This window comes from Toxotes jaculatrix, chromosome 1, assembly GCF_017976425.1.
Source record: "Toxotes jaculatrix isolate fToxJac2 chromosome 1, fToxJac2.pri, whole genome shotgun sequence".
Taxonomy (NCBI): domain Eukaryota; kingdom Metazoa; phylum Chordata; class Actinopteri; family Toxotidae; genus Toxotes; species Toxotes jaculatrix.
The window spans coordinates 1,130,526-1,144,701 of NC_054394.1; the positions used below are offsets into that span (position 1 = coordinate 1,130,526).

At 42.0% G+C, this 14,176-nt stretch overlaps 1 protein-coding gene across 2 annotated transcripts in view; it reads right to left on the reverse strand.

The window, feature by feature from the left end:
• Window positions 1–14,176, reverse strand: part of dok4 (docking protein 4) — a 55,502-nt gene that overhangs the window by 25,945 nt on the left and 15,381 nt on the right. For both annotated transcript variants that reach the window (XR_005893932.1, XM_041035396.1), the window contains exon 2: window positions 641–1,098. Coding sequence is in view for 1 of the 2 variants with exons in the window: in XM_041035396.1 (XP_040891330.1) it covers window positions 641–706 (66 nt within the window). In the remaining variant the exon portion in view is untranslated. The remainder of the gene's footprint in view (window positions 1–640; window positions 1,099–14,176) is intronic.

Sequence of the window (14,176 nt, forward strand, 5' to 3'; positions counted from 1 at the left end):
AGTGGAGGAGGCCATTATTTGAAGTGAGCTGGTGAACAGAACCTGACTCAAATTGATTTGTGTTCATTTCCATAATATGAGTCACACAGAAGTTGGATTCCACAGCCTACACATCTGAATGGGACTCACGTTCACTCAGATTTGCCCATTTTCCCATGTTTATACAGGACGTCAAGCCACAGGTAAAAATGTACACACAATGGAAGGTAGAGGTCACAAAAACTATAGTGTACAGCTTCAGCAGCATATTTAGTCTGAAACCCTTAGTTTTCATAATCCAACTGAAACTCTCTGCCTGCTTCTAATATACATCTACTTGTTTCAAAGACCTTCTTCATATTAGTGGACTGATCTGCTGTACTCAACCTTGTTTCAAGACAATAATGTCATCATCTTTACTTAAATTCCAGAAAATATATCACATTACTCATTTGATTTCTCACTGTGGGATCCAGCTGTGCAGATAGTTTTGCTTTTATTTGTGCTAAATTCCACTATGTGTGAGAAATCTGTTTTTATGAATAAAAATATGTTTTCAAGAGCATTTAAATAAAACAATTTTTAAGTGTAAATCTTGGATTGGTCTTTTGTGATGGACGTGATAAAACATTAATGGACAGACACACATACACACACTCACCCCCAGCTTGCGGCTGCGCATGCGTACGTAGCCCTGCTTGACAATGTCGTTGAAGTTGGAGGCCATCTTCGGAGGGGGGGTAACCTGCTGGCCGTCACTGTGGAGACCATCCAGATGTTTCTTTCCTCCCTTTCAACGAGTCCCTTGCTTTTCCTTCCTACCTTCCCAAAGCTTCCAGCTTCTCTGTCCTCTGTGGTATCCCTCTTTTCACTTTCAATCCCGTTTGTCCCCTTAAGGACTTGTGTGTGGTTTTCCTGTTTCTATGTATCTCTTCCTTCATAGACCTCCCCACATATCCCTCCCTCCTTTTCCTCCTCTTATTTCCCTTTGTTCTCCTCTGTAGGATTTGTTTCTCTCCTCCTTTGTCTCTCACTCCTCTTGCGTTTATCCTTCAGTGCTTCCTCTTTTCATTCACTCTTCATCAGACGGGTCTTCCCTCATGTCCCCATTTGGCATCTCTAAGAAATGGACAGACAAAGAGATTGAGAGCAAGTGAGAGAGGCAGAGACGAATATATATATATATTTATATATATTATTCATTGAAGAGTGAGGAGCACAACATTACTGTCCATTATTCATGCCAGTGGCTCACACTCTTACTGAGGGCAAGTACGCAGGACGGCTGCTTGTGACATATCATTGTGCTTTAATGTGCAGTATACTGTGTGTCTGGTTATATCAGCCTTTCTTAGTCTGAGTCTGAGGGTGAATACAGTTGATAACATGTGAGCTTGTGTTTGTGTGTGTAGTGTCATGACATGAAGCTTTAATGATCTACAGAGGACATTAGAGGAGGAGCTGTGTCCATGAAAAAAAAAAGGTATGAGGTTTCACCTGTTCTCTTATCGGTCTGATTACCCATCAGGCCAAGCTGTTTATTCCCTGCTACCACCTGGTTATATTTCCTTTTCAAACACACTGATCTCTTCATTCCTTCCTTTCAGCATTTGTTGTGTTGCAATGCTGCTGGAGATACAAGGTTACAGAGCATGTATGTGTAAACATGGATCCGCTGTTGGTGTCCTCCTTGTTTGTCTTTATTTGCCAAAGCTGCACTAATCTGCTTTTTTTCAGGTTAACAATCAAAAGGCCATGTGTTTATGGAGCCTTTAATCATTTCTTTTTTTGCTCAGATAAACATGCTGTGCTTTTAACCTGGCTCCAGATCTCTGATACGTTCAGGCATTCAAAAAGGTGGAGGAGAAACAATCACCCACTGAGAACCTTGGAGACAGGATTAAGATGTGGTTGTCTTTCTAAGGTTTTTTTGGGGGGGAATTTTTCCTTATGTAAATTGAGAGTCTGTGGATAAAGCGTGTTATATGCTGTACAGATCCTAAAGCCCTTGACTTGACTCGACTATTTCCATGAAAAGCAACCACAGAAAAATTACAGGTTCTTGTACGCTGGTAGAAACAACATGTTTGAACAAGCTTTAAGGACAAGGCTGACATCTTTAAAGTTAATAAAGCAAACACATTACCAGTCGCTTATTTACGCTCCCAACATGATTATTCATTTGGAGTCATGTTTGTGTCCAGCTGATGAATGTAAGACCTGTGTTCCCTCTCTTTTAGCTTTGTTTTTGGTCTCTACCAACTGCTGAGGGAAATATCTGGCTTAGCTGCTAAATGCTCTTCTTGTGTGAAAATGCAATTTGGGACATTATAGGATTATTATTATTACAACGAGAAGTTCAATTAACCAGTTCAAATTCATAAAAACATATTTCTCCCTCATAAAGGGGAAAAGTCCTGTATCGATAAATATGCAAATATTTAAATTTTCATAACTGCAGAACACAAGATGTCTCTTGCTTCACTGAAAAGTTCATTGTTAGTGTTAGCAAGTTTCCACATCACACTTTGTGTAAGTCGCTTATGGATTCACCAGTGACTCCAAACTAGTAGTGATGTAACAAAATCCTGCTGGTACTTGTCCAGGTGTTAAATTGAGATTTAAGGTGAGTTCAGAGAAAACAAACTCACTTACATCATCCTGCACAGTGAATAAACAAAACATGGTTGACACAGGCCTATATGTACATAGATACAGTGACTGGACGCTGTAATCAATCCTCCTGTCCATACAGGCCCATTTTCTACAGTGCAGCCATGGCAGAAAAGGACCTCTTCATAACCAGTATGGACAGAAGCCATGATTATAGGATCCACTCTTTCAGTGTACACACTGGCATGTGAGCAATATGTTCAGACAGATGGACCCTTAAACATTAATAATGGTGCCTCATTAGCATTACTTCCAGGCTAGTCATCCTGAGTAGCACTGATCAATTCAATGATAAATTGTGGGGTATGTTTGCCTCCCAGGCTACCTGTGGCTCTCATACAGACATTGACACCTATACCTCCTCTGTGCTGGTCTACATCAACACCACTACTGACAGTGTCACAACATGGAAACAGATCACCACGTATCCAAATCAGAAGCCATGGGTGAACAAGGAGGTGAGGCTCACTCTCAGGAGATGCGCAGGCCTACACCATTATCCAGGGCTAACCTGATGAGGGGCATCAAAAAGGCCAAGTACTGCTACAAGCTATAGGTAGAGGAACACTTCTCCAACTTTGACCCGGGCGCATGTGGTAGGGCATCCAGGCCATCAGTGACTACAAGCCCAGCAACCCCATCTTGACAGCCACAGACGTCTCCTTCCTCAATGAGCTAAATCACTTGTATGCTTGCTTCAACCGAGACAACAAGGTGATGGCCACCAAGACCAGACCCTCAGCAGACCACCAGCCACTCACCTCCACAGATGTCTATGCTTCACTGAGTCACATCAATGCAAGCAAAGCTGCTGGCCCTGATGGCATCTCTGGGTGCATGCTCAGGGCATGTGCTGGCCAGCTTGCTGGGGTCTTTAGGAACATTTTCAATCTGTCACTTGCCCAAGCAGCTGTGCTTACATGCCTCAAATTCACCTCCATTGTGCCAGTGGCAAAACATTCCACCCAAACGTGAACGACTACTGCCCTGTAACACTCATACCCATTGTTACGAAGTGCTTCGAGCAACTGGTCCTGGGACACCTAAAGGACAGCCTCCCACCCACACTGGACCCTTACTAGTTTGGATATTGCAAGAATAGGAGAACAGAGGATGCAGTGTCCACAGCACTGCACTTTGTCCTCATACATTTGGACAATTGCAACACATATGCAAGAATGATGTTTGTTGACTTCAGCTCAGCATTCACTGTCATCCCCTCCAAGTTGACCACAAAACTAGGAGATCTTGGCATCAGCACCTCCCTCTGTAACTGGATACTGGACTTCCTGACCAGCAGACCTCAGTATGTTAGGTCAGGCCATGACTGTCACCCATGACTACAGGCCTGTGCATGGCTCCAACTCCATAATGAAGTTCGCAGATGACACTACGGTGATTGGCCTCATCAGCGACAATGATGAGACTGCCTAAAGGGAGGAGGTACAGCACCTGGCTGTGTGGTGCGCTGACAATAACCTGCTCCTTAACACCAGCAAGACTAAAGAGCTTATTGTGGACTTTAGGAGAAAGAAAGGAGGCACACATGACCCCATCCACATCAATGAGATAGCTCTTGGAACGTGTCTCCTGCTTCAACTTCCTGGGAACCCACATCTCGGAGGACCTGTCCTGGACCACCAACACCTCCAGCCTGGTCAAGAAAGCTCACCAGCGCCTCTTCTTCCTGAGGACACTGAAGAAGAACCACTTGTCTGCAGCCATCCTACTGCAAGTTCTACCACTGTGCGACTGACAGTCTGGTAGAGGAACTGCTCTGTCGCTGACCACAAGGCACTGCGGGCAACACAGCTGAATCTAATCTAGTCTAAAAAAAATGCAATTAATGAAGATTCTCTGTTATAGTGGTAAGAAATCACAAAACAGATTACAAACTCTATTTTCTGCTTTGATTTTGAACATGATGGTCTAAAAAACAAGTTTAGCAAAGGTTTCAAGTCCAAATTCACTCTTAGGTGACATCTAACTCAAATCTGGTATCACAGTCTGCAGGTTAAGAAAAATACACTGATTCAGTCTGTGGATGGACGAGTGTAATTACAAAGAGACACAGGGGATGAGAAGATGACAGTGTGTCTGACCTAGAGCTGGAATAAACCATGTGTGAAGTGCAACACACACACACACACTTCCCCTCCAGAGAGCAAGGACACTTGCCACCTTCACCGAGTCACTTGCTGTAATGAAACTGATATACACAGGATGACGTGACTTATACGACCATTTATGCATCCTGTGTATTCAGATGCACATGTGCAACCTAGTGTGTGTGTGTGTGTGTGTGTGGGAGTGTGTGGGGCAGACGTTTCCCATAGGGCTCAGTGGTAAATCTCCCTGACAACAGTGGAACAAAGACATTAAACTTTAACAAGGGGATCATTAATACACACACACGCATGTACACACACGCACACGCACACACACACACACACACACACACACAGAAGGCAAAAGAGGAGACGGGGAGGCTTATCATTGTGGCAATATTGGTTTAGCTAAGTGGTTCAGGCACAAAAGGCTATTAAACATTGAACATTGACTAAATGGTAGAGCAACCCAGTCATGCAAATACATGCCGAGATGTCAATGACTAGAACATACACATGTACATATGAAAGTTTAAATATGCAATAATCTGTGTTCATCACCTTTCTCATTGAAGCAGAGTACCTCTACAGCTAATATGATAAGGCTGTATTGAGTTGACCCACCTTAAATAAATACTGTGTTCAGAATGCACTGTGTTCAAGGTGTGCTCTTCATGAAATATACCATGAATAAGTCATTACCGCAATCATTTGTGGACATTAGCTATAAATAATTAAGCACAGTGCTAGGAACAGTGGAAGCCTGTGGTACTCTTCTTTTTTCATTGTGTACGGGGGATAAAGGATTTTGAGGAAATATAGAATTGATTTATCAGTGTTTTATTTGGCCACTATGCAACTGGGATTTAAAGCTACTGTAACCAATATTTTTATATTAACAATGGATCAAAAGACTGTGTGTAGTGTGAAAGAGGTCATTCACAGGGATAATCTCAGAGAGAATTATCACCAACTCTGACCTTCCTCTCAGCTCTGTGGAGCATTTTAACATCTTTCACTTCATTGTTTTGGTTCAGTCACATTTTAGCAAGGATCTGTTTTCATCCCACTGTCCCCACTGTCCACTATCTGCTGAGCACCAAACAGCAGATGGACAAAGCTGATTATGTGCTGATGAATGTAGTGGAGCATTTAGCTGCTCAAAAAGTCAGATATTTTCCCTGGAGAGCTGGTGGAGACCAAACACAGAGCCAACAGGACAGTGATTATTGAACTTGCATTCACCAGATGATCAAACCATGATTCCAGTGGTGTGTTTACAGCTTGTGCTGTGCCAAATTGGGCATTAACATGGACACTGATTTCAAAAAATGTAACCTGACAGCTCTGCACTGTAGCAGTTTGAGCTAACATCAGCCTCAGTCCTTGAAGCTGACTGACAATGGGTGAGCAGCTTCAAAGAACTGAATCACGAAGGTCCTGATTTACGGTGACAATATTGTGTTAATATTGGTACATTTAATTTCACTGACCTTACTGTATCTGACCACTTATGTACTGCATTTAGTGGTGTCTACCAAAGTGAGGCAGCAAATCAACTGTAGGTGGTGTATTCTCACATCTTTAATGAAGACACCCCATCAAAATTCAGTTTTCTGTTTTAATACAGTCCCAGGGTTCTTTTTAATACTATTGATCATCTTATAAACCCTGTCAGTTTTAATCAGTGTGGCTCACACCAAAAATTGTTTTCACTTTTAATTAATAAGGTGAATGGAAAAAGATCAAAGTTCGAGGTTCCAACATCTGTTATTGATGCCCCTGGTCCCAGCTGTACATCTCTATCTCATTTTGTGCACAAATTTCTCAAAATAAACATATATACATTGTCTCACCTCTCTGTTCCTGTGAATATTACGCTCCCTAAATTCATTCACAGTGTATTAGATACCATCTACCCCTGGATGCTCACTATAATTAATCTGTCTCTATCCTCTGGTTGTGCCTCAGACTATCTGAAAACTGCTTGCATACAACCACTTTCTAAAAAAGAGCCCAATAAAGTAGCAACTATAGACCAATTCCTAAGGTTCCAGTGGTTCTACAGCTCACGTAGGCTCTGAAAGCCCACATTTGAAAAACTTCTGTCAGAAATTTCAGTATTTCAGAAAATACCACAGCACTGAGACGTGTTGGTTAGACAAACTGGTGATCTATTAGGGACTGCTGAGTCAGGTGATTCTTCAGCTCTCAAATTACTAGACTTGTCGACAGCCTTCAATACCATTGATCACAACATTCTCATCAATGGATGGCAACACAGGGTTGCTTTATCTGGGACAGTGAAGTGGTTCACCTCCTCTTTGTCTTTGTTTTTATTAGTGACCACGTCCCTTTTAATGTATTTCAAGGCCTAGACCCAGACTATATTTCTGAACTACTTGTACCTTCTCAACTTGGACATAGTCTGAAGCCCTCAGACAGGAACTTGTTGGTAGTTTCCATGTCAAGATGTAAGACAGGTCAGGACAAGCTGCCCGATGACCTCAGACTGACAAATTCAATATCTTATTGAATTTAATTACTCCTGAAAACACATTTCTTTCAATAAGCTTTATCATTATTATGATTATTTCAAGTTAAAAACAATGATGTGTAGATTTAACCAGGAATACTGTTCAGTAAGCTGTCAACAATATCACAACAGCAAAACCATACGGTGCACTTTCTATCTGCTGCTGCGTCTGCTAACAGTTAGTGAAATGGTCATAGCTGATGATGAAAATTTTTTCCTCTAAAACTTATCAAGACATAAATAAATTCATTTAATTCACGGCTCCTGTGATTTAGAAACCACGCTCATTTAAAAAGAGATTTTCATACAAGTACAATTAATCTTTAAGGCTTTAGGCTTTCAGATACTATTGTCCACTGGGATACAGTGATGGATAAACCTTCCAAAGGATACAGAAGTGAAGCTCTGAAGAAATGCTGGAGCAGAAGTCAACAATCAACTGACTATGCTATCACAACACAGGTTAGATGATATGCTGTTAAGTCCAGTGAGAAGTACTGATACTGGCATGTAGAGAGCTTATTAACCAGTTCAATTTCATGGCGACCGCGTGGTAAATTCTCTGTCTGCCAGCAGCTGGTGAAATGGTCACAGTTGCTGACTACAAATTTCAGTATCGGCATAAAAGAGCCACAGAGCTAAGCTTGGATAAGCACCATCATGAGCAGAGGAAGCGGATGTAAATTATTTAGTGCCCTTCCAAACCAAGCAGTAGACTAAATGAGTGTCAGAGCATGTGTCATAATGCTAGAAATGAGAGGATCCAAGAACGTTTAGCACCGGACTGATCTGATTCTCACAGTCGCTGATTTGGTCGTATCAAAGAAGGTTTAGAATTATAGAAAACAAACAAATGTAAAAGTCATTGTGTGTGTGTGTTTGTGTGTGATGACACCAATCGATAGAGTGTTCACAGTGTGTTCCCTGACAAACCATCACACCTGACAAAACCCAGCTCAAACTCTCGCTCACACTGAAGAAAGCGTTAAACGTCTCAGTGTCAGGTGAGGCACGGATACGACGAGCGTGAACAAAAGAGGCGGCAGCTTCACACGTCAGGTGGCATCCCCTAGCAAAGAGAGGTGTGGATGATAAATCATTGACCATGCTATTGTTTCTAATGTGATATTATTTTGATATTAGGTATGGCATGAGTGTAGCCTTGTGTCACTGCCTCTCACTTAGCCCCAAACCTACTGGTTCCTACTGATAACATAAATCTGCATGGATCGATAGACATTTGGTGCTTGACAGAGTTTGAACATTCTTTGCAGTCTGCCACTGTTTGGTTTTAATGCTGCCACTGGGGGGCACCAAAGCTGCCAGTTTCAAATTCGTATAGATGGGAGCTTTAAATGAGGTTAATCAAGTTAATGAATTAACTTTTGGTACAAACTTTCCCCATTCAAATTTTGCTCATTGTGAGAAATGAGCAACAGATCACAGCTGAGGTGGTTAAAAGAGCAAAGGTGGAATTTAACTTTATAATGTATGTAATATACATCATTTAGTTTGCAGATCTGATGAATGTTTATATCCATAACCCCGCCCCCAACACACACACACACACACACAATAAAAACAAACAATACACGACAAAAGCTGTGTATGAAGTGGCTGACTGCGTGTGTGTATGAGTCTGCTGTTTGTGTGCAAACCTTCAACGAAGTCTGGCAACCACTAAATTTCCAACAGATAAACATGCGTGTGTGTGTGCGTGCACTGTGAACTTTATCCTCTCTTGACCATTCTCCTTTTCAGCTGACACTTTTGAACATCAAAGATCACATCTGGTCACTATCTCTCACTCGCACACACATACTAATAAAATTACTGCCACGCACGCACGCACACACACACACACACATCACAGCGAGCCATGAGGACACACTCTCACACACAGCCACCTGTCTCTCCAGTCTCTTGCCCGCAGAGAAGTGACTCATGAAATCAGTCATGCAATCAGCCCCTATTCCTCCACGCCTGTCTCCTCTCTTCTTCTTTTCACCTTTTTCTGTCCTTTCACAAACTCCTTCCTTCTTCTTATTTTTCCATCCCTCACTCTTTTCCTTCGGCTCTCGCTCATTCAATCCTTTTCGAGAAAATCTGTGTATCTACATATCAGTCAGCCCAATCATCTAAATGGATAAATTCTGACAAGTACAGGAGTCAATATTATGCAGATACTCTCACGTAGACACAGTGGCTTGTTTGCTGGAGATTTCTGTGGTGTTTAATTATTCTCTTCTGCATAATAGCATCATTATTACCTATTTACCTTGTAAATTATAAGCCCACTGACTTGGAAAGTGGAAATGAAATGAAAAAGCCAAGTGGAAGTGGAACATTGCACAGAATCAGTTTGATACCGTTTCCACTGACAGGCTGAACAATGAAGCTGGGCAGACATTTTGCTTTATTAGGTCAAAATAGTAAAAGCTGTATAAGAGGCGGTGATGCAGCTTATTTCACTGCAGTTGCTGCAGAGTTTATTAGTGTGTATATGCATGTAATAATGGAAAGTGTGCCGTTGTCCTGAACAAGACTGTGTGAAGACACTTCAACTCAGTTTCTTTGAAAAGGGCTCCCCCCACCCCCACTCTACTGCCTCTGTGCTTCTTCTTGGTATTGGCACACTCTATAAAAATCATATTCACAAACACACAAACACACTTGACAGACACATTGTACATGTGGAATTTAATTACTAGGTTTAAATGTACGTCTTGTCCATAAACTTATAACTACTTCCAAAAGATATGAAAACAAATATTCTGTATTGGAGATAAAGTAACTGGATGTTAGATACAGCACTTAAACACCGGCTGCATCCAGACAACAGGTCAGTGGGTCACCAAAGTCAGTAAGGATTCATCCTCTGTGACAAATAAATATCTGCACAAAATTTCCTGCAGATCCATCATATACTACAGTTGCTGATACATTTCAATCTGGACCAACAATGTGGACTGACTGACCGATTCTGCAGTCCCTGGAGCACGTTCACTTACAGTTTCCCTGCAGCAATGGAAGCAAATAAAGCTTTGAGAGTAAATGCACATAATTGCTGGAACAAACTGTGTTACTACACACTCTGATGCAACGTTAAGACAATACTGTACAGCAGGAAGTAGGAATGTATGTTTCCATCAGACTGGAGAGAGAAAGGCAGAAACCAAGAAAGACAGGCTGGTTGGTCAGGGCTTCATCCTACAGCAAGACCTAAAACCCAGTGGAGCTGGTTTAAGATGAACAGGTCAGAAGGTGAAAGCGAAGCAAACTACACGTGCATCACATTTGTGGGAACTTTCTGAGCAATATTTGATGTCCACTGTAGAAAGACAGAAAATGTTGTTTTTTTTTATTTGTTCTGTGCTTTGATTTCAGAAACACTGAGACGCTGAATTATATGAATTTAAAAAACAGCAACATAAAAATGGAAGTGTTGTAAAATTTTTTGACTGCTAGTGTACATCTTTGAGAGTTTACAGTGAAGGTAATGTCACAAAGTCAGGCAGAAGCTAAAGCTGCTACTAACCTAGAGAAAAACAACTGAGTCGCCTTGCAGTGTCTGTGCTCCAGCACACCACGAAACGACGAGATCAACTCCCTGTGCTACAGTGAGTTTAACACTCTGTCTGTTTTTGTCAGGCTGTGTTGTTGTGAATGACTCCACAAACTGGATGAGACTACAAAGGGTTGAAACTCGTCCAACCAAAAGAAAACGTCTTTATAAAGGTGACACTCAAAGGCAGGGCAAAGCCTTCTGTCACAGAGAAAGAAGCATGACAGAGGATCAGATAATTAACTGTGACGAGGTGAGTGTCTTGTTGGTTTGAAACACTTTTTCAAAGAAAAACACTAAAACCAAAATTAAATGAATAACCCCAGAAGTCAACACACACACACACACACTAAGAGAGTTCTACTAATTAGGCTGGACTATTCATAGAGCTCAGCCTTCATTGATTCCCTCCACTCCTCCAATTTTAGAACAGCCCAGCCCACACATACATCAAACATCACAACCTATGCACGGACACATACACACAACGTAAAACAAAAACACCAGAGAAATTGACCAGTGAATCAATGAACTCTATTTGGAATGGATCGTCTTCCCAGTTTAGATCATATCAATTGGACCTGTCAGTGAGCACATGGCTGACGGGGTGGGGGTACACCCTGAACAGATCTCCAGTCTATCACAGGGCTGATATAGAAACACAAACAACCATTCACACTCACAGTCACTCCTATGGACAATTTAGAGTCACCAGTGAACCAAATCTGCATGTCTTTGGACTGTGGTAGGAAGCTGGAGAACCTGGAGGGAACCCATGCAAGCACAGGGAGAACATGTAAAATCCACACAGAAAAGCCTCAGCTGGTGGATTCTAACCCTGAACCTTCTTGTGGTGACGTGACAGTGCGCCATGGCAAACATATTTTCTTATTTACTGTGTACAAGTTGAAATTTGGGGGTAAAGATGGGGAATGGCTCACTTTACCTCTAGGGACTATGAATATTCATAACATTCTTGTGTACAAAAGCAGATGTTTCTGGCCTGACTCGACTTTGCAGCTCTCAGCACTTCCTGTACATGCTGGCCTGTAGCCCATACACTGAAGAACGCGGGGGGGTCAAACAGTTAGCTGGTGCATTATATTCCTGCTGCCTGCAGAGTTTGGCGAGACCCTTTGGTTGAGAGGCTATTTGAAGGTGTGTTAGTGTTAATCATTTTTATCATCTCCAGTTCAGAGCCAAGTCTTTATGCTAAACTAGGCTAGCCACACGCTGACACCACACTCAACACACAGAAATGAGCATCATATCAATCTTCTCATCTCACTCTCAGAAAAAAAGAGAAGTGTATTTCTCACAATTATCACTTTCAGTTTTTAAACAGCGGTGTGACTGAATTTTCATGAAAGCTTCAATTGTTGCTGTTTTGCCATTTATTAAGATCAAAGTCCCTCACATTTGATGACATGTCATCTCAAACTGCTGTGCAAATGACGAAATAGGAAAAAGGGGAAAGACAGAGAACAGGGAAAACAAAGAAAGAAAGAAAGAGAGAGAATGCTGAGAGAGGAAGAGATGGAAAAACTCACGATTCTTTGATTGGCTGATTGAATTTCCTTGTTCCAACAATAATGAAACTGTGGCCACTGCCAATCCTTCTGGCATTTTATGGTGTGGCTGAGTGTGTCTGTGCGTGATTGATAGCGAGCTTTACCGTATGAGCAATTGAGCTTTTATAACCCAGTTTCACCCTGCAACACCTTCCAACCCCCCCCAACACACGCACACACACACACACACACACACACACACTCTCATAAACCTTCTTTCCTCTTCCCTACCATTTCTCCTCCTCTCATCCTGTAAATCCCTCTAACACATTATCCATGACCCCGGTCCATGGTTGTATCCTGTTACTGTGATACATAACTGCACATTAACCACAATGGTACACACACATATGTTTAAAATGCACAAATTTGTTTTCAATTTAAAATGTATTTCAAATCAGATTTACAACAGTTTGATTTTACCTTCGTCTAAACCACGGTTTTTGTAGGGATGCAGGTTTTTGTGAAAGTGGACCCTGCCGTGAGGAGTGAACAAATCTTTTTTCAGTCCTTTTTTTTTGAGTTTGGTGTGTACTCTGCCTGACACAACTCTAATACAACTTGGCTGTTGCTGATGCCAGCTCCTACTCACTGCCCTCAGCACTTCCTGTACATGTCAAACTGGAAGAGGCTGTAAACACAACACTGGTATATCATGGCTTCATAAAGTGTGTAAGTGTGATGTTTTTGCAAACAGTTGCCTATTCACACATCCAGCAGACATAGACTAACGTTTATTTGGAGTCGTGCTTCTGGCCACAAACGATCAAACGACCAATATTCACTCTCCTTGTAGCTCTGGTTTGGTCTCCACCAACTCCTGAGGGAAGGATCTGGCTCTTTAGCTGTTACATGTCCCACCATGTTCACCAGCTGCTCTCTCACTGTGTCTGTCTGCTGTTTGTTGCTGAGCAGGCCGTGGACAGTGAGTTGTTTTCTGATATTGTGACTGATGAGAGCAGCCACAGTGAACAAAACAGTAAAGTTAATCCAAATCAATGAGCTGAAAGAGGCTAAACATCCTCCACACAGAACTGAGGGAAAACACAGAGGTGGGTGATTAACTGAGGCTTTGCCACTGAGAGCAACTCCTTCCACGGAACAGTCTTGGATTGTGATGCGAGACAAATTTCAGAGGAATCAGACAAAGAGTAATCTAATCTAGTTCAGTGTGATGGATTAACTGAAGCAGGTTCCAAGTCTCTGCACTGAAATGAATGGAAACCAGTTTCTGTCAGACACCATGGCTGGTGTGTGTCCAGGGCCCATGCTCATGATAATCTTCTGACCATGAAATACCCACAAACCAATTAACACTCAAGTTCTAGACAGTTTGAAATGTTTTCACATTGTCTGAGTTGGATGCACCTGGTTAGCTTAGCTTAGCATAAAGACTGGAGATGATGGAAGCAGCCATCCTGTCACTGTCCAACAGTAATCAAATCTACTTTTCCTGGATTCCCTGGGCTCCTGGTCAGAAAAACTGGTCCTTCAGATCTTCTCATCTAACTCTCCACCAGAAAGCAAATAAGCTACTCCTTTCATGTTAAGCAGACAGAATTAGTAGTAAATGTTCCTGTGAGGAAGAAAAATAATTTTCATACTGGATGTAAGACGGAATGACGTGTAAAGAGACAGACAGCGAGAGAAACTGATAGAAAAGGTAAGGAAGCACTGATGAGAAAAAAGTAAGAAAACCAAAAGTGGGGGAGTTGGGAGTTGAAGCAGAGGATTTCAGATGCCC